This window comes from Podarcis erhardii, assembly GCF_964252035.2.
Source record: "Podarcis erhardii genome assembly, chromosome: 7".
Classification (NCBI taxonomy): domain Eukaryota; kingdom Metazoa; phylum Chordata; class Lepidosauria; order Squamata; family Lacertidae; genus Podarcis; species Podarcis erhardii.
Genome location: NC_138511.1, coordinates 57,333,077 through 57,355,919, shown reverse-complemented (window position 1 = coordinate 57,355,919; position 22,843 = coordinate 57,333,077). Strand labels below are relative to the sequence as shown.

Sequence of the window (22,843 nt, the reverse complement as noted above, 5' to 3'; positions counted from 1 at the left end):
TTCATGTGCTCCTCCTTCAGCGATGGGCACTTCACTTTATTTCATTTGTTGGATTTGTCTTCTGCTGTTCAACCTCAAGGCAGTATATAATATAAAGGCACAAAATAGTACCCAAAAAATTCCACAAAGCCAGCAATCTCAGACAAATACCAGAAAGCAAAATACTGAATTATCAAATTGCTCTCTGTTAGGTGAAGGAGAGCAAGGGGAATCTGACAGGGACAGGCTTGTCATGCTTCAGCACTAAGATATGAGGAGAAGCTGCATTTGCCCCAAATTCCTGAGGGTTCTGGGTACTGGCATGTCTGCAGAAGCTGATCCCCTCTGGTTTTGTAACAGAGGATTGCTGGGTTGATCCTCTTGTAATGGATGTGATCGATCCTACAGATTTGCCCGTTCCTGGTGCCTGTCCAGCTCCTCCGTGTAACTCTGCCTGGGATCACACAACAGAGGGCAATTTGATAGTTTGATGCCCCATGCAAGCAGACAGTTCCTCTGACCACCTCTCCACTGGGACAGTTCAGTTTTCTCTGGAAATTGCAGCACTTATAGCCCCAAACCCTAGAAGCGAATCAAAAGAGAATTGTGGGGAGGAATGAGTGGGGGACCAGGGATGGGCAAACTTGTCCGTTTTGGTTCTCTCTGTTTCCTAATATTAAGCCCAGTTCTCCACATTTCTGCAGCAGTTTGCTTGTTTTTTAAATCATGAAAATTCACCACCCTTTTAGTGCTACTTTATCCTAATAAACACATATTTGTAAGCAGTCTTTCCCTAATATAATGCATTTTTGTATGCTATTTTCACTGATATGTGTGTTTTCATGCACATCTCCCCTAACGCTTGCATTGCAATATTAGTAGACATTTGAATTTCCAAGGATAGTTGCATTTCCGTTCAAATTAGGTGGTTCCTAGTTTCAATGCAAGCATGGTCAGATTCCTCCTCCCACCCTCATGGGCATCCTGGCCAGCCCCTGGGGCTGCCTGGGGCTTACCTGCTGTTTCCAGAGTATTACATCATGGGAGGACAGCTCATAGGGACAGGAAGGTGGGGGAGGCAGGGTGCCATTTGCAGCGGCATTCCCCTTGCTTATCTAATCCCCTTGGGGAGCACTCAGTTCTCTCTCTGACCAAGCAGAGACTTCTTTTTATAATGTCCTATTGTTCTCTTTAGCACAGCCCGTTGCAGTAAGGGGCTGGCTGGTGTGCCTTCTAAATATACCCCAAGGCCTGCTTGGAACAGCCTGCTTAGTGGGGAGATAAGGCTGTTTGTTCTGCGTCCGTTCCAGGATGTGTGGCTGCAGAAAATAAAGAAATGGCCAAGGAGGAAGCCATGCCTGACCTTCTGAGATAAGACTGCTCCCGCCACAAGTGTGTGCCTGCGCTTCTGCTGCCAGGGTGAGTTTTGACGCATATTGGTCTGGATGCTGTTTGGTTTCTAAGAACAGGAAAGCTTCTAGAAACCACAGCGAACTGGCTGGCACAAGATATGATGTCCTCCTGTGACAGCTGCCAATGGTCTAGCTTGTGTGGTATGGCCCCAGAGGAGAGTGGCACTGGAGCAAATCTGCTGGGTGCCAGAAGGAGCCTGTTCCAAGAGCTTGGGTATACACGATTTTCATATACAGTGGTACCTCTGGTTACGTACTTGATTCGTTCTGGAGGTCTGCTCTTAACCTGAAACTGTTCTTAACATGAAGCACCACTTTAGCTAATGGGGCTCCTGCTGCCACTGCGCCACTGGAGCACAATTTCTGTTCTCATCCTGAAGCAAAGTTCTTAACCTGAGGTACTATTTCTGGGTTAGTGGAGTCTGTAACCTGAAGCGTATGTAACCTGAAGCGTATGTAACCCGAGGTACCACTGTACATGCAGAACACTTGGAACCGAACCCCTGTGTAAGATGTGGCCATATTATGCTTCCTCCTGCTGTCCTACCAGGAGCAGTGAGCATGTTTTGACTCTCTTTCTGTGGCTTTGTCCTGTTGGTGCAGGAGGTTAACCCCTTCCCTGCCTTGGTGACTCACAAGGATGGAGCCTTCCTCTCCCTGCCCATCTCAGGCCAGAGTTCTCTTCCACACACACCCTGCCCCTTTGGGCTGTTTCTTGTGGTTCTCACCCATTGCGCCTTGCCCACAGGCTCCCTCCTGAGCATGGTTGGCCCAGGACACTTGGCTACCTGAAGGGGAGCCGCGAGGAAGACCACCCACTCAGCTCAGGCTGGTGCTTTGAATGGCCTTGCTTGGTTCCTCCCCTTGTTTTCTGCTGCATCTCAGGACCAGCTGTCTTGGAACCCTGGCTTGGTTTTTGCACCCATCATGGATACACATTGCCTCCCACAGCCCTCCCCAACTTGATGCCATTCAGATATTGTTGGACTATGGATCCAATCGGTGCTGGCTGTGGCTGGTGGGAGTTGTAGTCCACAACTTCTGGAGGGCATCAGGTTTGGGAAGGCAGGCATACTTCAGCAGGGCAAGTATAAAAGAAAGAAAAAAGTTGTTACAGGCATGATGGACCCTGCATGAAATTATTACACTTGAAAAGAGTCTAATTGAGTATGGCTGGCAGGCAGTGCCCTGATTGCAGAGATCGACTCAAGTCCTCTTTTATGACGACTAAACTGCAAGGACTAGTTTGTGCAGAAAAGTCCTCTTATCTGCCGAACTCTTGCCTCTTCTCCCCACCCACCTCTTTTCTCTCTTCATTTGACATTTCTGTCTCTGAATTTATGCTTTTCTGCTGGGTGAGGAGGAGCTGTTTGCTCCAGTTTCAACAGGAGTTGCTGGCTTGGGCCTTATTTGGAAGGCCAGGGATGCAGAAGGGATTAACACTGAGTCTTTGCACCATGAGCTCAGCTAGGTAGGTGCAAGCAGAGTGAATGCAAGGCTGGTTGGAGACAGGCAAAGGCAGAGGGTGGGGGAGAAGAGAAGCTTGACCAAGGCCTTAGCCAGAACTTCACTTACCTGCACTAATGAGCGTCATCCACCCCAATCTGCTTCTCTTTTTCACCATGTTGAAGGAGAAGTAAAACTGGGTACTCCGCACACCACCTGAACTACTGTAGGATGCACCGCCCAAGAGATTATTTTCCAGCTCTTCTGGGGCTTGAGCTTTTGGGTGTCTCCCCAGATTCTTAACCATTTTCTCTCATTGCTCATACATTCCACCTTCCATTGAAGTAGACCCTCAGTTGTTCTTCTGGAAAGGACTATGCCGACTTCTGAAACATCATGGGATGGGCAACCGGTGGCCTTCCTGGTGTTGCTGGACTCCCAGCAGCCTGCATGACCAGTGATCAGGGATGACAGGAGTTCGTAGGCTTTCTGGAGGGCCTCAGGATCCTCATCTCTGCTGAACTTGGTGCAGGGCCAGTATCACTACTGCCGGTGTTGTGGTCATGTGGCTTGCTCTCAGCCACCGATTTTACCTTGCTGGGGTGTAAATAGGAGCAGAAGAAGCTGCTTCCTCCAGAGTTGTACAGAGCATTGGCCTGTCTGCAAGAGAGGGGTGCTTTGTTCCACAGAGCTGTGGCTTTCTACTACTTCTTCTTCTGAAAGCTGAGTAATGCAGTCCTGCATGCTGACTCCTGGGGAGAGTCACTGCTACATTGGCAGAAGCACTCAAGCTGCTGATGCCATTTCTTGCATGAAGCTCTTCCTTCCCATGGAGATTCACTAGAGTTCAGCGGTGCCAACTTGAATGAAATATTGTGGGGACCCGGGTAAGCCTCGCCCTGCATAATTGATTACATGATACAGGGCACACACCATTTGTTTTTTGTTTTTTTTTTGTTTTTTTAATAATTTTTATTAATTTTACAACATAAACAAAAAACAGACAAACATAACACGACTTCCCCAAACCTCCCCTTCACTGCATCCTTATTTTAAAAATTTTTTAGCAATCCTTCATCCCTCTTTATATTTAATTCTCTTTAAAGCTTCCCCCCCCCCAAATTTCAATTTTTACAGCTGTAATTCTTTATATCCAATCCCTTGACATCTTAACATTCTGAAATTTTGCAACAATTTTTAAGATAGATTTTGTATTTTTTCCAGTCTTCTTCCACTGTCTCTCTCTTCTGGTCACGGATTCTGCCGGTCATCTCTGCCAGTCCCATGAATTCAGTCACCTTGGTCTGCCATTCTTCCAGAGTAGGTACTTCTTTAGTCTTCCAATACTTCGCCAAAAGAATTCTTGCTGCTGTTGTTGCATACATAAAAAATGTTCTATCTTTCTTTGGAATCGTTTGGCCCACCATGCCCAAGAGAAAAGCCTCTGGTTTCTTTATAAATGTCCACTTAAGGATTTTCTTAATTTCATTATAGATCATTTCCCAGTAGGCCTTAATCTTCGGGCAGGTCCACCAAAGATGATAAAAAGTTCCTTCGCATTCATTACACTTCCAGCAATTGTTATTGGGCAAATGATATATCTTTGCAAGCTTGACTGGGGTCATGTACCACCTATAGATCATTTTCATTATATTCTCTTTCAAGGCACTACATGCCGTAAATTTAATACCTGTGGTCCATAACTGCTCCCAGTCAGCAAACATAATATCATGACCAACATCTTGTGCCCACTTAATCATAGCTGATTTAACCGTTTCATCCTGTGTGTTCCATTTTAGCAGCAAATTATACATTCTAGACAAATTCTTAGTATTGGGTTCTAGCAATTCTGTTTCTAACTTTGACCTCTCCTTCCAGGGCACACACCATTTGAATGGGAATGCCGATCAACTTTGTGGGGGCCGAGCCCCCTCAGATATTTTATTGCGGGGGCCAAAGTCCCCATGGCCCCTGGTAGTTGGCTCCTATGCTAGAATTCAAACCTTACTCTCTTCAGGAAGCTCTGAGAGAAGACCTTCTCTTTAGTCCTAGCTAGGAGTAGTTGCCCCACTTGAACGTAAGAAATCTGATTTATGCTTAGTCAGTCTTTTGGTCCATCTGACTCAATGCTGTCTACACCAGGGGTGGGAAACCTGTGGTTCTCCAAGCATTCTGGGGCTCCCAACTCTCACCTGCCCCAGCCAGCATGGCCAGTGGTTAGCGATGATGGAGGTTGTGGTCCAGGAGCATCAGGAGGACCATAGGTTTCCCATCCCTGGTCCAGAAGAACATTGTTTTTTTGGCCTGTTTCTTCAGCCGTGCTCCCTTGGTTTCTATTTCAGGTCACTTACAGGAAAAAGGACTGAGATAGCTGTCAAGGGGTACATGCCAAAATTCTGTGTCCAGAGTTTGCAATTCCAGGACTTACCTTAGAACAAGAAGTTCGTAAACATTCTCCTCTGGAGTTATCGCCAGCTGATAACAAGATCTCTTCTCCTGAGATAGGAGAAGAGAATCACTTGTAAGGAGAGCAGCAGTGGGGGCAGGCATCCAGCCCTCCTCATGTGCTTGCAGTATTGGCACACATCCTGCAACTGTGAGGGATCACTTAAGTGGCCTTCTTGTATGTGCATTTTGAGCAATTATTGGGGGGGGGGGCGGCACATGTAGTAATGTATGTAGCAATTATGCCTGGTTGTTTTAAATCATCACTCAGTGCTTAATGCCACAGATGTGCCTACAGGGTCCCCTGAATTAAATTGTCGCAGTTTTGGTTAATTCTTCTTGATTTTTATTTATATTATTTTGTTACGCTCAGTTAATTAGTTAACTAATTAAACAGAATTTGTGTACGACTGAATGGTGAAAAACCTCTAAGCAGTTTACATAAAATGAAATATACATTAAAATTATCAATAAAAGTTAATGACAAGTTAATCTCCCCCCAAGAAATATCAGTGATGATGATGATATAATATAATTTTATTATTTATACCCGCCACTCTGGGCGACTTACAGCATATCTAAAAACATAATAAAAACATCAAGCCTTAAAAACTTCCCTCAACAGGGCTGCCTTCAGATGTCTTCTAAAAGTCAGATAGTTGTTTCTTTCCTTGACATCTGATGAGAGGGCATTCCACAAGGAGGGCGCCACTACCAAGAAGGCTCTCCACCTGGTTCTCTGTAACTTCACTTCTCACAGTGAGGGAACCAGCAGAAGACCCTTGGAGGAGAACCTCAGTGTCTGGGCTGAACGATGGGGGTGGAGACGCTCCTTCAGGTATACTGGGCCGAGGCCGTTTAGGGCTTTAAAGGCCAGCACCAAATAAAATCAAAAGTTTAAAAATATTCATTATAAAATAATACATGAAAATATATGCCAACTTTACATATCTCTAGGTGTGCTTGCCTAAACCAAAATAGTTTTTAGTCGGGGTGAAAGCTGCACAGCCTTTTCCACCCCATTTGTCTAATTTGTTTGCCCCCTCTTTAGTGCTGATGGGGAAACCCCAGCTTCTTTTTGATGTGGTTTTCACTTGTTGAAATCTGACTCTTGAGATCATTACATTGCTGGAAAGCCCTGAGAGGGAACTCCTGTTCTTCCTCAGCACCCTTCTTCCTTCCAGCCTTTGATTTTTGTGATCCATCATGGGGCATTTAGCATGTGCCCCAAATTCAAATGGCAAGTGAGCCCATGTGATTTAGCAGTGCTCTAGAAAGCCGTGGGAAAGTAGTGGGGGAAATGGGGAAACCAGCCTTGTGACTGAAGTGTTATCGCCTGCAACCCATTTGTGGGCACCTTTTTGACAGGGCAGCACTTGCAAGTGAGAAGAAGGATTTCCAAACAACAGCATGAAGAGAGGGCATGTGAGTTCTGACAGTTAAGCGAGGGGTTTCCCAACAGCAGCAAGAAGTGAGGGCACCTGACTTCTTGCTTGTGGAATCCTATAAACTTGAATGGATCCCCACTTGTTAAAATAAGTCGTTCCTGTTGGCTAATCTTTCCATACATAATTTTGTCAACGTATGCTCAGTATCTTTATTTCTTATTTATGGCACAGTGTTTCTAGAGTGAAACATAATCGAAAGGGCAGGGTCTCTGCCACACAGGTGCTACAGTCTGAAGTTTTGAGTGAGGAAGAAAGAGAGGTCAACAGACTCTGAGGTTAGTGGAATAACACAGTTGCATAAGTGGATAGAAATCAAAGATGAACCCAAAAACCTCTAAAGAGGAGCGAAGGGAAGCAGACAGTTGGGTCCAAGCTGGTGATCCACACAAGTTTGCTATTTATGGCTCTGTGAGGAATTGAGGGGCCTGTGCTTACAAACTGATGCTTAAGCAGACATCAGGATAGACAGGATGCAGTACCGAGGGAGGCAGGGATGAGACTGTGAAATCCCGCTACAGTCAAACCTTGGTTGTCAAACATAATCTGTTCCGGAAGCCTGTTCGGCTTCCAAAATGTTCGACAACCGAGGTTCGGCTTCCAATTGGTTGCAGGAGCTTCCTGCACTCAAGCAGAAGCTGCATCGTACGTTCGGTTTCAAAAAAATGTTCAAAAATCAGAGCATTTACTTCCGGGTTATCAGTGTTTGGGAGCCGAAACGTTCCAAAACGGAGGTGTATTTGGGGTTGTTGGGTTCTTAATGTCTTAAGTAGAGAAGAAAGTGCTGTTGACTTTTTAGAAAGCCACGTGCACACCTAATAATTGGCAAGTTGAGGAAACTTCTATTTTAGTCTTGATCAGAGAAAGTGAAGAGCCCAACCAAGAAGCTGGCAAGTGATATGGGTTTGCATTAACCATGGTTTCCATTGGTGCACGTGTGACATGAGATTAATCTTGCAAAGGGAGCTGGGTTCACTTTGGGGACAGGACGGGGGAGGGAGGGAGAGCACATCTCCACAACTGACTCCCAGTTTGCTTATGCGCTTGGCAAGGTGCCAGCATTGCACCTCCACTGGTTCCACAAATGAACTACATCTGGGTGGGAACAGTGCTCCAGGATGATTAGAAGATATACAATGAGCTTCTGATATGTTGCATGAGTGAACAGTTAAAAGACCAAGTTTTGCTTAGCAAAAAAGTGATGGTGCATTCTGAGTCGCTAATGTCTAAAGTTTCACTGACATGCTTTCATATCAAATGATTTGCATTCATTGATGGCAGTAGAGGCTTGGGAAATTCCTGTTGCCAACATTGCAGCAGCAAGAAAATTTCCCACACCCACAAATACTCTATTTTTATGTGCCAATCAAAGTGAGAATGTCTTCTGAAATTTATGAAAAATGTGAAGTTTCATTCTGATACTGGGGTAGGGAAAGCAAGCAATAGGCTGCATTCATTACTAACATCTAGCCAATTTCTATACAGGCTCTATCACCTTGTGAAACAATGTTATGTATGATCTGCTTTTAGTTTTGCCCACAAACACCATTTTGAAGGTAGCTTTATTGAACAATGCCCCTGTTTCTCATCAAGTCAGTATTGCAAGGAGTTTATTATTCTGACGAAGTTATCTTGGCCTTAATGAATGAGAAAGCAATCCAGCCAGATTGCTTTACGATGTGCAGGGGGTTGGACTTAATGGCCCTTGGGGGACATTTTCAACTCCATAATTCTATGATTCCCTACCAGGGATCTCAAGAAAGCAAAGCTGTTGCAGTCCAGCAGACACAGATAATACAGAGAGGGATTCTTGTGGCTTCATCCTCCATCTCTAAAGCATCCTTCTTCTGAATATCTGTCAAGAAATTATGAAAGCTTTTCTCCCGGTTGTTGACAATTACATGCAGAATAATCCTTATGGAATGGTTTCATCAACTCCTTAGTGAGCATATTTGCACGTGACGTACTTCTTGATGCACGGACACAGTGTGAGATGGTCACACATCTAAAATATGTGGTGAATAAATAGAAAGAATCGAGTGGATCCAAACTCTTGCACCAATTTAAATTCCCATGCTAGCACCAGGGTGGCCAAAGACTGGGTGAAATGGAAGGTTAGAGAACAGAGGACATCACACACCTCATGCAAACATTCGTCCGCACTGTTCCAAACCTGTGCTGGAAATCTAGTATTGACCAAGTCTAGTACTACTGAATGCAGTTGTTTGTTTATTTCAGGGAATGTGTGTTTTCCCCAAGTGTCAAATTGAAACATCACGTTTCCCATCAAACTGGGTACACATTTTTGCTTTAGTTATCTTCTGTGACATAATCTGTAAACCTTGGGATGGCTCAACCGTTGGTTACATAACATTTCCCAGACCTGCACATCCCCGTTGGTTGATTCCCACAGGAAACTGGAAGCTTGCCAGCAAGGAGCTGAATCTTAATCTCAGATGGGGGTGGATTTGGTTTGGATTTGCATTTTAATGTGAATCTACCTAATTTGCACTTCCTGAAACAATTCAGAAACCAAAACACTGCAATGTTTCATATTTGCACTTCTTTGAATTTTGTGGCGCAGGCCTCCAGCCAAAAGTGTGTACGAGAATGCATGTATTGATGCATTATATTAGGCAAAACTGTATATAAAAATCAATTTTAGGAGAAATGTGATGTAAGACGCTGACAAACTTTTGTGAAGACTTATTTTTTATAACAACAACAACATATTTATTCCCCACCCATCTGGCTGGGTTTCCCCAACCACTCTGGGCGGCTCCCAATAGAATATTAAAAACACGATAAATACATCAAACATTAAAAACTTCCCTAAACAGAGCTGCCTTCAAATGTTTTCTAAAAGTCAGGTAGTTGTTTATTTCATTGACATCTGTTGGGAGGGCGTTCCACAGGGCGGGTGCCACTACCGAGAAGGCCCTCTGCCTGGTTTCCTGTAACCTCACTTTTCGCAGAAGGCCCTCGGCGCTGGACCTCAGTGAATGATGAATGATGAGGGTGGTGACACTTCTTCAGGTATACCAGGCCAAGGCTGTTAAGGGCTTTAAAAAGCACAAACTGCTGCAGAAATGTAGAGAGCTGAATTTGAGGTTGGAAACATAAGCAACTGCACAAAAGCTGGTTTGACAGATCTGTCCATCTTAACTCTCAGCATGTTAACCACTGCTGTATATTTGCACCCCAGGAAGCCGTAGAGTCTTTGATCACACCTGTCTGCATTGCAAACGGCGTCAGGGTGGAGATTGTGGGGCCAGAATGGGAGGGGGAGGCAGCCCCAAGGAACAGTGTACAAATCTTGTTCCCATTGCACTGATGTTGTCATTCCATGCACAGTCTGTATGGTTGACTCAGACTGGAACCAGACAGATTTCTATTTATTTGTAAAAGCTGCCTACAGCTTCCGTAAACTTACTGCTGGTGTCTGGTGGGGCTAATGGAAGGATGCCCTTTGACAGTGGGTGGGGAGTTGAAACGTGGGCTCCTGGTTCCAAGTTATTCCAAGACTGGGCATGGTTGACATGTTATGAAAGAAGCTGAAGTGTGTTTTTGGAAGGGAAAAACTCACCTCTTGGATGGATCCCTCAACCTGAGGTTCTTAGCATGAGGACTACCCTGATGGAGCAGAGTTGAGGAGCCTCCAGCCCTATGAACTGAAGGGAGCCCCTGGGAGCAGTATGGGACTGTGCCAGAATTTCCAACCTGGTGATTTCCAGATGTTTTGAACTACAGCTCCCAGTAACCCCCACCCAGCACAGCTGTGCTAGCTGAGGCTGATGGGAGTTGTAGTCCAAAACAACTGGAGGGAACTGGGTTGGGGAAGGCTAAACTAGACTGACAGCCTAATTCTTTATATGCCTCCTCAGAAGCAAAGTTGTGTTGAAGTTCAGTGAGAGGAAAGTTGGTGTACCTCAGGAAAAGCCCTGTGGAACTCAGTGGATCTCATTTCTGTGGTGACATGTTTAGGATTTCAGGGTCAATTCATAAAATTAACCCTCTGCATGCGTTAAACACGCATCTATATTATAGTGCCACACACCCCTGCTTCCATGGAAAGGTTAAGCACCCAATGTCGGTGGGGATGAAAGCACTTAACTGCATATTGTGCCAATGAAGCTACCAAGAGCATCATTTTAAAAGGGTGTAGGTAATTCCAGAACCCAGAACTCTTTACAATGTTCCCTTCCCTTTGCAGACTCGGGGCAATGAGTTTTTAACTGCCACAATTGCTGGCACTTCCAGCTGGGCTGAGGAAGACAAGAGTGTTCATGGGGCCGCATGGAGAAGCTTGAGGGGAACCCTCTGTCGTTGTAAGACCTTGACTGTGGAATAATCTCTTCAGAATCGCTCAGAATGCTGTTCTTCTTGTTGCCTCTCCTCTTCCAGTCCCAAGGTAATACACACATCTTGTTACCACTATTCATGGAACAATCAGGCCTCACCCCTGTCTTCACAGTAAAATGGTTCCCTGCATTTACCACCTTGTGTCAGGGTTCCTCCTAGGATTCTGAGGCTTCTTCCAATGCTGCTATTTTGGAGGTGGGGGGGGGTTCAATCGCATCCCAGCAAATTCAGGTTGTGTCAGTTAAAAATAGATATGGGACTCTGGTGCAACAAACTTGCTCCCTCCACCAAATCAGGTGTGGTTTTTTGTGATCAGGAAATGCACTGGAAAGTGCTTAATGCAACATCATACAACCTCTGCTTTAATAAAAAAATCAGAAGGAATGCTGAAAAAAATATCTGACATTTTCTAACCTCCCCACAAACTTGGTACAAAGAAATCAGGATGAAGGCTCGATAAACAGGTCATCCAGAAGTACCCTAAATTGCTAATGCAGAAAGTCCTCTCCAGAGTGCTGCTGGTTGATGTAACTGTGTAGCTGAGGGCTCATCCAGACTTCTTTTTCCTGCTGTGTTTCTAGGCACAGTTCTGTGCTTTAAAGTGCCATGTCCAAGTGTCCCCCACCCCACCCCTGGCGCTTTCCCCATAAAAACCCACTCTTTACTGATGAATCTGAGCAAACAGCATTCCACAGAAAACCCGAATTGCCGTTTGTTCCAATTCAGCATCAAAGAGTGGCTTTTGTGGAGCAACAACAAATCACTTGGACTTGGGGCTTTAAATCATGGACCTATACCTAGAAAGTGCTGGGGAGAAGCTAACTGTGGATGAGCCCTAAGAATCCCTTGTAGGGCTGGTCGATATCTGGCTTTCAGCATCGTCATATGTCACTGGCTAAACATCACAATATACCGATATATCATGATGTCTGGAATAAGGATGTAGACGCATTGACTGGCCTCACAGTCTTTCCCACATTGTAATTTTTGCATAGCATACACACACATCATGATTCATGATAAGCTACCAGGTCAAAAATTATGAAACTGATATCATGATACGGACTTCAAACTGGTTTTGGATGATGTATTGATATATTGTCCAGCCCTAATCCCTTCCACGTTCCTATATAACCTAAGACTTCTGTTTTAATAATACAGTCAGTGCAAATACTTCTGGGTGTTTCTCTCATGTCCTGATACAATGCCTTGTGTTGTTTCGGGGGTGTCTGTGATGCAGGTATTTGTGGGATCAGCAGCGATGAAGGAGACTTCCAGTTTTGTGCAACCAGGAATCAAACAAAGAAAAGCAATATCAGCTATGAAATCCAGAGCGATGGCATCAGCATTATAAACAGTGCAGAGAAACTGATCCTAAGGGCACCTTTCACTCCAGAAATTCAGTGTGGACGTTTTACAGGATCCAAGGAGTGTCCTCTGCCACAACAATTGGGGCCTTATCGCATCTGTTTGCACTGGTTTCGGCATGACAGACTTTTGAAGATCACCTATGGGAAGTCCCAAACGAATTTCAGCCTGACTAGCCAGGCATATACCTTGTACTGTCCCATTACAACTGAAAATTCTTCTCAATATGGCCCAAATGTGCTTTATAGGGTCTCCTATGCCTTTAATAGCGGTGTCCACAACACATCCCTTCCGGACATGTCTGCATATCATTTCTACTTTACAGGTAAGCTTGCTTCTTTTTAGAAGATGTAATTGTGGAACCCAAAGGTCCAGCAGGCCCAGGCCCATTCTTGCATGGCAGCACCCCCACCCCAGAAAACCAACTTTGCAGCCCAGAGCACAGTGGGCCACAAGCTGATGTGCAGCTGAAAATTTCTTGGTGTCTCCAGACTGTCAATATTTTCTGGGAGGGATTCCAAGTATTGGAACTTCGGGTTTGCACATTTAAAGTGGATTATCCCTAGTGTAACAAGCCACTTAAAAAAACAACAACAATTTTTTTGTTGTTTGGAAAGTAATTCATTGAAAAGTGAGGAATGAAGGGGTGATTAACTGGGAAACTTCTAAACAGTCTTACAAGCAAATTGGGATGAATTCAGGATGAATGCTCATTGTCGTATAACTGCATTATGAACAAATAATAATAATAATAATAATAATTCCACAAAGACCAAAAATACACTAATATTTCATACATTAAAAACTTCCCTGAACAGGGCTACCATAAGATGTCTTCTGAAGGTCAGGTAGTTGTTTATCTCTTTGACATCTGATGGGAGGGAGAATGCTCAGTGAAGACCAGATATAGTCTCACTGTCACATAAGCTTTGTACAATCAAATTGGGGTGAATGCTGAATAAACCAGCCATCTAGAGGAACCCACCAATAAGCAATCTGGGTTATATAGCCATATTTCATAGAGCCACCTGGTCACCAATTCCTCGCTTTGCCAAAGCCTTGGCTATAAGCTAGCCCATCCATGTCTGGAGAGCAGGAGGGCATGGAGACCTGAAAGCTCTTGTATGGGGAATCATAGGTGGAAGTACTCATTTCTCCTAATTCAAATTCCTCCCCCCTTCCCTCTATCATCTCATGGTCCAGTGGCTTCTCCTCTGGGTATACCAGGCCTGTGCGTGGAGCGAACGCTGAGGGCAGGTGGTGGACTGATGTATGCACCTAGAGGGGGGAGAGAGGAAGAAAGAGGTGGGGGTGCATGTGCAGGGACGTGCATCGAGCAGTCCTATGGCAGGAAGTGGAAGGGGAAGAAGGCAAACCAAATACGACAAAATGATGAGTTTGTTAACCAAGGAGAAGTGGCGGCGGAGGTTTGTCTTAAGACACACAATGATCAAAGCTGTCTAATGAGCTACTATAACCAGGGCTATATGCACTGCAAAAAGAAAATCAGCATGCCCTTTCCCCAAAGAAAATAACCATTCCCAATTATCCAGAGAAATCCAGCTAAAGTATGGATAATTTATTCTGTGGACAGAGAGCTGTGCAGGACATTGAGGCCCTGCCTCCCTTGACCACTGGAAACCTTCCTGGACCCCTTTGCCAGCTCCTGAGAGTTTGTGAGGCTCAGGTTATGTTTCTGGACATATGTTTACATATGAAAGCTGGGACCTTCTTTTTAAAAAACTAAACCTGAGTTTATCTGGATGCAGAATCTGTGCCTTTTCTGCTGCTTTCACAGTGTGAGTAAGGAGTCCTGTAGCCTGGAATGTAGTCCCTAATGAGGCTGTTCCTTTTTTGCTTCCTTTTTGTGTTTGATTATGGGAAAGGTGATCAAGGAAAGACGCCTGTTCGAGTATGCGATATGGAAGGAAAAGTTAGGAGCGTAGAAGAAAAGCTGAAGACTCTGGAAAAAGGTGGGAAGCTTGGCAAGAGTGGCAGGAACGGCCTTCGGCCAAACCCATTTGAGTAAGTATTCATGAGCCAGTCAACATTCTCTGCTGGTGAACTATTTATTTAATAAATCTGTATGCCATCCTTTGTCCTCCTCCAGGGCAGTTTACAGTGTCCCAGCATAATAAACAACGTAACATACATACACCACACAATAACCATAAATTACAAAATAATATAAAACAACAGTGTCAGATTATTCGCAATGTCAACCCAGCAATAAACTTCACAGCTCAGTCCCTGGGAAATGCAACAGTCTAGAAACCTGTTATCATCTACTCCTGTCAGGTGCAACTATAAAAAAATTCTGTGTGACTCTGTGAATCCCCACTACGGCTTCTCTGTGGCAAAGTGGGGGTGGTGGGGGAACAATGTGTACAAGCCACAGGAAGTGTACGTGTGTGTCTGTGTCACTCTTCCCACACTTGAGGAGGCTTTGTATTGTCTGCATTTTTAAGCAAGCAGACCCTGATTCACACAGAGCAAAGTGCCATTCTCCTTAGCTTTTGCACATCTCCAAATGTTGTGATACCAATGCTCATTTCTGAAAATTCACAAAATGTGTATTTTTAGGTTAAAATGCCTACACAAATGCACATGTAGAAAAATGCAGTTCCAATACTTTCAAAAAATAATGTATTTTTTCAAAAAATAATAAATATTGGATTGATGCACAAATGGGGACTAACACACCAAACTCTGAACTAAGGCAACCAAAACTGACCTGGACAGGAAATCACCACCTGTCACTCCTGTTGCTCACTGTGGCTCCCTCCCCATGCCCAACATAGAACATGTACACCTGGGAATTCCAGGTGCAGGGAAAGGATAAGCAATCTCCACCTGCTGCTCCTCTTCAGGAATGGTCCCTCTTCTCCTTATGCCCAGCTGCTTTTCAGGGAGAATTGGTGAAGACTGGATTCCAATTTGTGTGTTTGCCACCGAATGCAGAGATCCACTCTGAGTGAATCCCATTCCCCAGCTCAGCACACTTTCCCAGCAGGTCACTGTAGCTGTGTCCCACCCTCCCCATGATCTTCATCAGATGCCCCTCACCCACTGTTTACACTGGAAGCACAGCTTTACCTTGGAGCTTTTCATCTGATACGCATAGCAAGCGCAAGGCCCCAGACTGTGATTTGTGCAGTATGGAAAAGGGTTACAGTCCCCTACTCCCTGGCAGGGTCTGATCTGGCATGGGCTCCCTGCACCTGCAGGCTCAGTGAGCAACAGGTGTGATGTAGCAATATTACAACCAGACCTCAAAGTAGCACCTGTAAATATTGGAAATGTGCCAGCATTGCATAGGCAGCCTGCTCTCTACTGCTGCGTCATCTTGTTCAATATTGCTTATGTTTATGTTCACCTTCACTAATCTGGCACTGTCCAAATGTTTGGGACTACAGCCCTCATCATCCCTGACCAGCTTGGTGATGGCTGGGTTTCCTGTATGGGTTTTTCACCTATCTAAAGGAGCCAAAGACTGAACCTGGGGACCTTCTGCATACGCAGATCTTGACTATGTCCAGATACTCTGAATATTGTGGCTTGCCAACTATGAAACATCAGTGACTCAATACAGTTCCATGCCGCCAGTCGGGTACAGTCAATTCTGAAACAGTGTTGCATGCCATTATGCAAATGTCGAAACCACATCTTACCAGCTTTAATTCACTGACACCAAATATTAGCTGAATATTAATCAAAATGCAAACATTCAGAAAAATAGCCTGTGATTATTTGACATCAGCCTTTGACAAGGCTTCTCGGGAGCAAATTTGTTTTCAACTCTAAAAGCAAAAGTCCACAATACCAAACAGACTTGAAGGCTAATAAATGACCAAGTTGTATCAGCTGTTTTCCTTGGCACATATAGTTACCCAGGAAGTAGCTGTGTGGACCCTGGTATCTCCAGCCATACTCAGTTAACCTTTTCCCGACAGGTTGCTCCAGAGTTTGGAGTCAGAGTTGGGAGAAGCAGAATTCCAAGGGAAGAACAAGACTTTTGGGAAGGGAGCACTGCTACATGCAAGCGTCTGGAATTTCCAGTCCTTGAGTCATCAGAATATAACTTTTGGACCCAAGCTGGAGGTGAGTAAAGGGAGAAAGGGCCATTTTAAATTACCTGCCGTACAAATTATTGCTCCATCCTTACCTCCCCATTGCAAGAAGTTTCCTTCTCTGTAGGGAAGAAATTCAGTTCAGTTTGCAGTTAACACCAAACTTACCTCATTCACATTTTCTGACGCAGCATGAAAACCGAAATGAAGCCATCCTTCACAGCCCACACTTTTCCCATTTTTGCCAAGCAATGTGTACAAAAGTGCATATACCAGGGCAAAGTGTTCATAAAAATGTCTATCTTAGTGAAAATAGCACATGCCAACATATTGCGGAAATTGCTTTGCAATAAGTTCACATTAAGCAAAAATGCATACAAACGTGTACATCGGGATAAATTAGCACTAAAATTCTGATTAGTTTTCATTATTATTTTTTAAAATTGCAAATTGGAAGGTGGAGAACAGAACTTAAAGCTGAGAAAATGAGAAGCTGAGAGAAACCCAAATGGAACTGGACCACCCCCTTTTCCTCTTCTACAAAGCATTTTATTTTCTTTTTGCAGGAGGACAAAGAGGCTCATGGCTTTGAAGTGATGCTGCCTAAAGCGGCCCTGGACAAAGTCGTCCTTGCAAAACCCAAACTTGGGCGCAGGCCTGCTACACCAAGGGCAGTGCTGCTGGTGGTTTCAAGCTCCACCCTCTTTCAGGTAAGGATGTGCAGAGAGGCTGCGGGTACATTCTCCAAGGAAACTCACCTATCAGGCACAGAGATGTGAAGCTCCTTCAGGGATGAGTTTCTGCAGCAAGAGCACCAGATGCTTCAGCACCATTTGGCAAAACAATCCCTGCCCAACTTATTGAGGTCTTTCGTGAACTAGATGGTGGCATCTTTAAACTATAGGGTTTCTTTTTGGGGTGGGGGGACTCAGTTTGTGTGACGCCCTGAATGCCTTCCAATTCTTTGGTTTCTGTGAGGGTAGACAGTATGGGAACAAGCCTGCCCAACCAGCCCCTTTCTCTAGGCAACTGTAAGACAATGGCCGTAGCTGACTGCTTAAGCACCATGATTAGCACAACAGATGAAGTCACCTTATGCCAAAGGGCAAATGGGTGGGCCTTTCCCCTCAGCTGCCTGGTACTTAGAAACCAGGGTAGTTGTGCGAGAGCTGAGCAGCAAGAAAGCAGGCTGAGGAGCTGGACACAGACCCATGATTGATTTGTGCTTGAATCCAAGGCAGTAACGAAGGGAGAAGCAAATTCTGTTAGGATGTAAATACGCTTCCATCTTAGGCTCAGGTAGTATAAATGTGTAAATAAACCATATATCCAGTGCTTTTTTTCAGAGGGTATTCAAGGGTACACAGTACTGGCACCTCTCTTTTTGTTGTTAAAAAGTGTGGCCATTACTGTAACAACTTCATGGTGAGTACCGGCACCTATTTTTCTAGGGAAAAAAAGCACTTCATATATCCTAAAGGCACTACAAATCTCAACCAACCCTCACTCAAAGGAAACCAAAACTGGGTAAGTGCCTGGAACCCCAGGAGTCTCTCACTGCTCAGAGATGGGAGTGGCGTGGAACACAATGAAATTTCATCCCCTTCTTGTTCTCTTATATCTCATCCTGGTCCTCCAGATTACTATTGCAAATTATCTGCTGGTGCGACAAGGAAAGCAGTTGCTGCTTTGAGATTCTGCATGATGCCCATGCTTATCTATGTGGGGCTTTTGTTCTGCTTGGTTGGTTGTAAGTCGCTCTGGGTTGTCTTGGGCTTGATAAAATGACTAACAAATTTAATAAATAATAACAGATAATAATAATATGTTGAGAGGGAAGGATATTCTGGAGTATTTTTAAATGGCTGTTTATGCACTTGTGGCCAGGGAGAGGCAGAGAGCGATTTTTTTCACCAGGTATTATAGTATTCACTGTATAATCCCCCTAGGGGGAATACAGTAGAGACATTTTCCAGACAGTTTCTCTTTTTTGAACAGTAGGCTGAAAATCTGTTGCCTAATAGTTGATAGGGCTAAATATGTTGCATATAAGGTTTCTGTGACCTGATTTGCGCAACACAGTAAGCCAGTCTATGGCTTAGCAAGACCACACAAACCTGCAAGCTATCAGGGACAAGTTCACAGCCACTTTGTTGCTTTCTATTCTTTTTTTTTTTACTGTTGCACTGCACTGAACTAATAGCATGTTGTCCAATTTGGGATTCTCCTTGCTAGCCAGGAGCTGTATCCAGAAACATGTCCTGCTTGCCTTGAAGTCTCTAGGCCCCATCCCCAGCTGATTTCTTTGGGTCTAGCTTGTATGCTCCTGGATGAAATATGGAGCACAGGAAGCTCCAGACTAGAAGGGAACAGACTGGTCCTGCCAATAAAGCATCACTTAACTGAAAACTGAGCAAATTAGCTTCCTCCTTTAGGGCATCAACTGAAACGTCTTCCAAGCCAGGGATAAATTCCACACTTGCAGAAACATCAGCTGCATTCCAACAAGCTCAGGCCGTGGCATGAAGTTCTTGGGTTCTGCTGCTGTTGGGAGAAAGAGACTCAAATTCTGCATGTGATGGTAGTGACTGTGTACAGGCAGGATCAGGTCCGCATGGAGGGAAGGTTGGGCAGAACCAGGTTTCATGAAGCAATACTGCCCCAAGAGGAGAGACATGCAGGTGGACTTTGGAATATCTTCGTATGCACAACTACACAAATGGGCTGTAAAAATGAGGTGACGGGTGGTCTCAAATGCTCTGATCTTTATTTCCTGCAGGACCAAAGTTCTTCTGACCAGATCCTGGGTGGGAAAGTGATTGGCCTCTCCATCTGGAACACTTCAGTCCATGGCCTGCTCAGAGAGGAGCGGGTGGCACTCACTTTCTGGCACAACAGTCTTCCGGTAGGCCCTGAAAACCTTCATTCCACTCAGAAGATCACGGCATCTGCTGGTGTCCCTTCTGATGTGGCTAAATTCTCCCTAAAGCTGGGCTGTTTTCCAGTATGAATTTACAACTCAAGTTTTAGCATTGCATGTGGAACCTTCTGAAAATCTTGGCCTGGTCACTTTTTCAAAGAGAAAAACACCACCAAGACACAACTTCCTGTGCTGAAATTATTCTATGGATGCTTGTTCTTGGAACCGAACCCCTATTTCCAATCTCCTCTCTACAGTCAGGATTCTGTGCCCACTGAGCATGCCCAGTCCTCACAGAGCTATTTTTACTCCCCACTCTAAACATTTCTTGCACTCTTGCAAAAACTATGCTTCCTGCAATGTAGGGAGTTGGACTAGATTGGTCCCTTCCAACTCTTTGATTCTGTAAAAACCTTCTGCACTTCTGTAACCTGCCAATTCCTCCCTCATGTGCAGATTTTGCCATGTGCTTCCATAAGGTTGCACACAGAACTGAGGTTGCTATCACTAGGAACATAGGGGGCTGCCTTATACTGAGTTAGATCATTGATCTATTTAGCTCAGTGTTTCCTACACTGACTGGCAGCAGCTGTCTATGTTTTCAGGCAGGAGTCTCCCAACCCTACCTGGAGATGATGATAATGATGATGATGATGATATTATATTATTTCTACCCTGCCCATCTGGCTGGGTTTCCCCAGCCGCTCTGGGCAGCTCCCAACAATAAAAACATGATAAAATATCAAACATTAAAAACTTCCCATGGGGGACTGAAACTAAGACTTTCTGCATGCAAAGCAGATGCTCTTACTGCCTGTTTCCCCCATGTATATTGCTCCTGTCTTTCTATCTCTGCTTCACTGGGTGGAAGTATATTTAAGAGAATGTGTAGTTGTGAGGAAGCTGTAGGGACATCTCACTGAACAGCCATGTTTCCCTGTTTTTGGCTTTTAAATTAAATCACCTGTGTTAAATTCACCCTCTGATATTTGTTCTTTCAGTCGAACGTGACTCCCCAGTGTGTGTTCTGGGACACTGGCTCTGAAGGTAAGTTCCTACAGTAGCTGGAGTGGGTGAGAAGGAATTCCCCTGAGCCCTCCTCCCACATTCCCTGTATTTGGTTGCTCCTTGAGAGCATGTGAAACCAGGTGTGCAAATCACACCCTCTCCCTGCAGTAGCCCACATTAAGGATGGACTGTTTGGACCAGAGCTTTCCAAATTTCTGAGAGCTGAAGCAGACTTTTCTCTGTGTTAAAAATTGGAGGGGCCCTTTTTCCACCTGAAATGATGTACCTTGGCAGCATGTATAAATTATCACTGTCTGGATTCTGCATGAGTCACAGTTCTGGACGTACCTCTTGGTTGGAAACAGGTTGGGACAAAAGCAGTTCAAGTTTCAGAGGCCTGCCTGAATAAAAAAAAACTTTTTGGGAGACATCTAGGAGCAGGCAGGGACGATTCCTAAGAAGCCTCCACTGACACGAATTCCACAGGACAGCAGTCCTGCCCACAAAACCCTCGGTCCCTAGTAAAGGCTGACTGAATCTTACAGGTGCAGAGAACTTTCTGTCTGGATTAGTAGAACCCAACAGACCTCTCCTACACTGTATATGTTGTAGAACCATAGAACTGTAGAGTTGTAAACGACCCAAAGGGTCCTCTAGCTCAACCCCTTGCAATGTATGGCCTTGCTCACTTCCTTTACATGGGGGCACCTGCCTGCAGTGATGCTTCTCCTTTTCGCCCCTAGCTGGCCACCCAGGCAAATGGAATTCATCTGGCTGTGAAGCAGAACTAGGAGCGGACCGAACCATCTGCCGCTGTGACCATCTCACCTTTTTTGCTGTACTAATGGTGAGTACTGGTGGCTCCCATGCCAGGTAGACCTGTGCAAAGGTTTTCCTACCCCGCCCCCCATTCTCTACCCTTTTTAAACCATCTCCTTCCACCTTCAGGTGTCCTCCCCAGAAATCGACCGCAGCCACCAGGTCTACCTGACCTTGATCACTTACATTGGGTGTATTGTTTCGGCCGTGGCATCGTTCTTCACCATCTTCTTCTTCCTCTGCACAAAGTAAGGCAGATAAAAAATTTTGCTCCAAATAGGGCAGAAGTCCTGGGGGATTGGGGAGACAGCCCAGGAGGAAGACCTGCTGGATCCTAGAAGGAGATCCAAAAGGGAATCATGGACTGAGGGGGAGGGGCAAGAATAATCAACAGAGGATGAAGGAGAGATGCAGTGAAGGTGAAAAGTCAGAACAGGCTTCCACAACATGGTGCCCTCCAGATGTTTTGCACTGCAACTCCCAACAGCCCCATAGTTCAAGGAACCATGGCTTTGTGTTATGTGCGAGCCAGGCCATTGTCTCACTAGTGAGCTCGGTTGTGTTTTTTACTACATTGATCTCAAGCCACCAAAATAGAAGCATGGAAGAGGTGTATCCCAGGAAAAGGCAAGTAGGTCTTTCCTTGGGAATACCTAGCTTATGGCAGTCTTATTCTGGCCACCAGCAGCTGCATCTGTGGAGGGGAACACCATGGAAAAAAGCCTATGAACTGCTGGAGCCAGGTGTGCATGTGACAAACATGTGTGGCTTGTATTGAGAAAGAGTATCAAAACATTGATTGAAGCCATATCCTGGGAGACTTAGTGTATGGTTTGACTGAAACTTTGGGTGGGGATCCCACACACAATTGGGAAAGAAATATCACACTCTCTCTCCTCCCCAGGAGAAAGCAAGGGGACAACATTGTCTACGTTCACATGAACCTCCTCTGGGCCATCTTCCTCCTCGACATGAGCTTCCTCATCGCAGTGCCTCTGGCCCCTACTGGTGGTGACGTAGCTTGCAAATCTGGCGCCATGTTTCTGCATTTCGGGGTGCTGGCCTGCCTGACCTGGATGGGTATCGAGGGCTACAGCCTGTACCTCCTTGTGATCAGAGTCTTCAATTCCAACATCAAGCACATGCTTCTTAAGCTTTGCCTGGTGGGCTGGGGTGAGTGGCCAGGGGTCGCTGGGAGTGGTGCAGGTCTCTTGTGGACATAGCCAAAGAAGTTTGTGACTAGGTCCATTAGGAAGCTGGGCTGCAAGAGAAGAAGACCCATATGCGGAAAGAAAGCATCTGATGCAGTGGAGTGGCTCAGATTGTGGCCAGATTGCTGGGAAGCCCCCAGTTCAAATCTGGCCTCTATCACAAAAGGAGTCTACTTTATGCCAAGTCAAACAGCTGGTCCATTTGGCTCAGCATTGTCTATGCTGACTGGGTTTGGGTCTCCAGGGTATTCTGCTGAGTCCTACCCAGAGTAAACCCACTGAAATTAATGAGCTGAAGGTAATGCTGGTCCTTAACTTCAGTGAGTCTATTCTGAGCAGGACTAAAGTTGAATATCAC

The 22,843-nt window shown here is 45.1% G+C and overlaps 1 protein-coding gene across 7 annotated transcripts in view; it reads left to right on the top strand.

Annotated features, from left to right (window-relative positions):
* Positions 1-22,843, top strand: part of ADGRG1 (adhesion G protein-coupled receptor G1) — a 39,127-nt gene that overhangs the window by 10,669 nt on the left and 5,615 nt on the right. For 3 of the 7 annotated variants that reach the window (XM_081872435.1, XM_081872437.1, XM_081872436.1), the window contains exons 2-12: positions 1,290-1,398; positions 10,941-11,138; positions 12,330-12,782; positions 14,344-14,482; positions 16,411-16,558; positions 17,094-17,237; positions 19,307-19,432; positions 20,449-20,494; positions 21,199-21,302; positions 21,404-21,522; positions 22,179-22,447. In XM_081872435.1, coding sequence (XP_081728561.1) covers positions 11,099-11,138; positions 12,330-12,782; positions 14,344-14,482; positions 16,411-16,558; positions 17,094-17,237; positions 19,307-19,432; positions 20,449-20,494; positions 21,199-21,302; positions 21,404-21,522; positions 22,179-22,447 — 1,588 coding nt within the window. In that variant the 5' untranslated portion in view covers positions 1,290-1,398; positions 10,941-11,098. Of the gene's footprint in view, positions 1-1,174; positions 1,399-10,940; positions 11,139-12,329; positions 12,783-14,343; positions 14,483-16,410; positions 16,559-17,093; positions 17,238-19,306; positions 19,433-20,448; positions 20,495-21,198; positions 21,303-21,403; positions 21,523-22,178; positions 22,448-22,843 lie in introns of all 7 variants that reach the window. The other 4 variants (XM_081872440.1, XM_081872438.1, XM_081872439.1 and 1 more) reach the window with 2 other exon arrangements.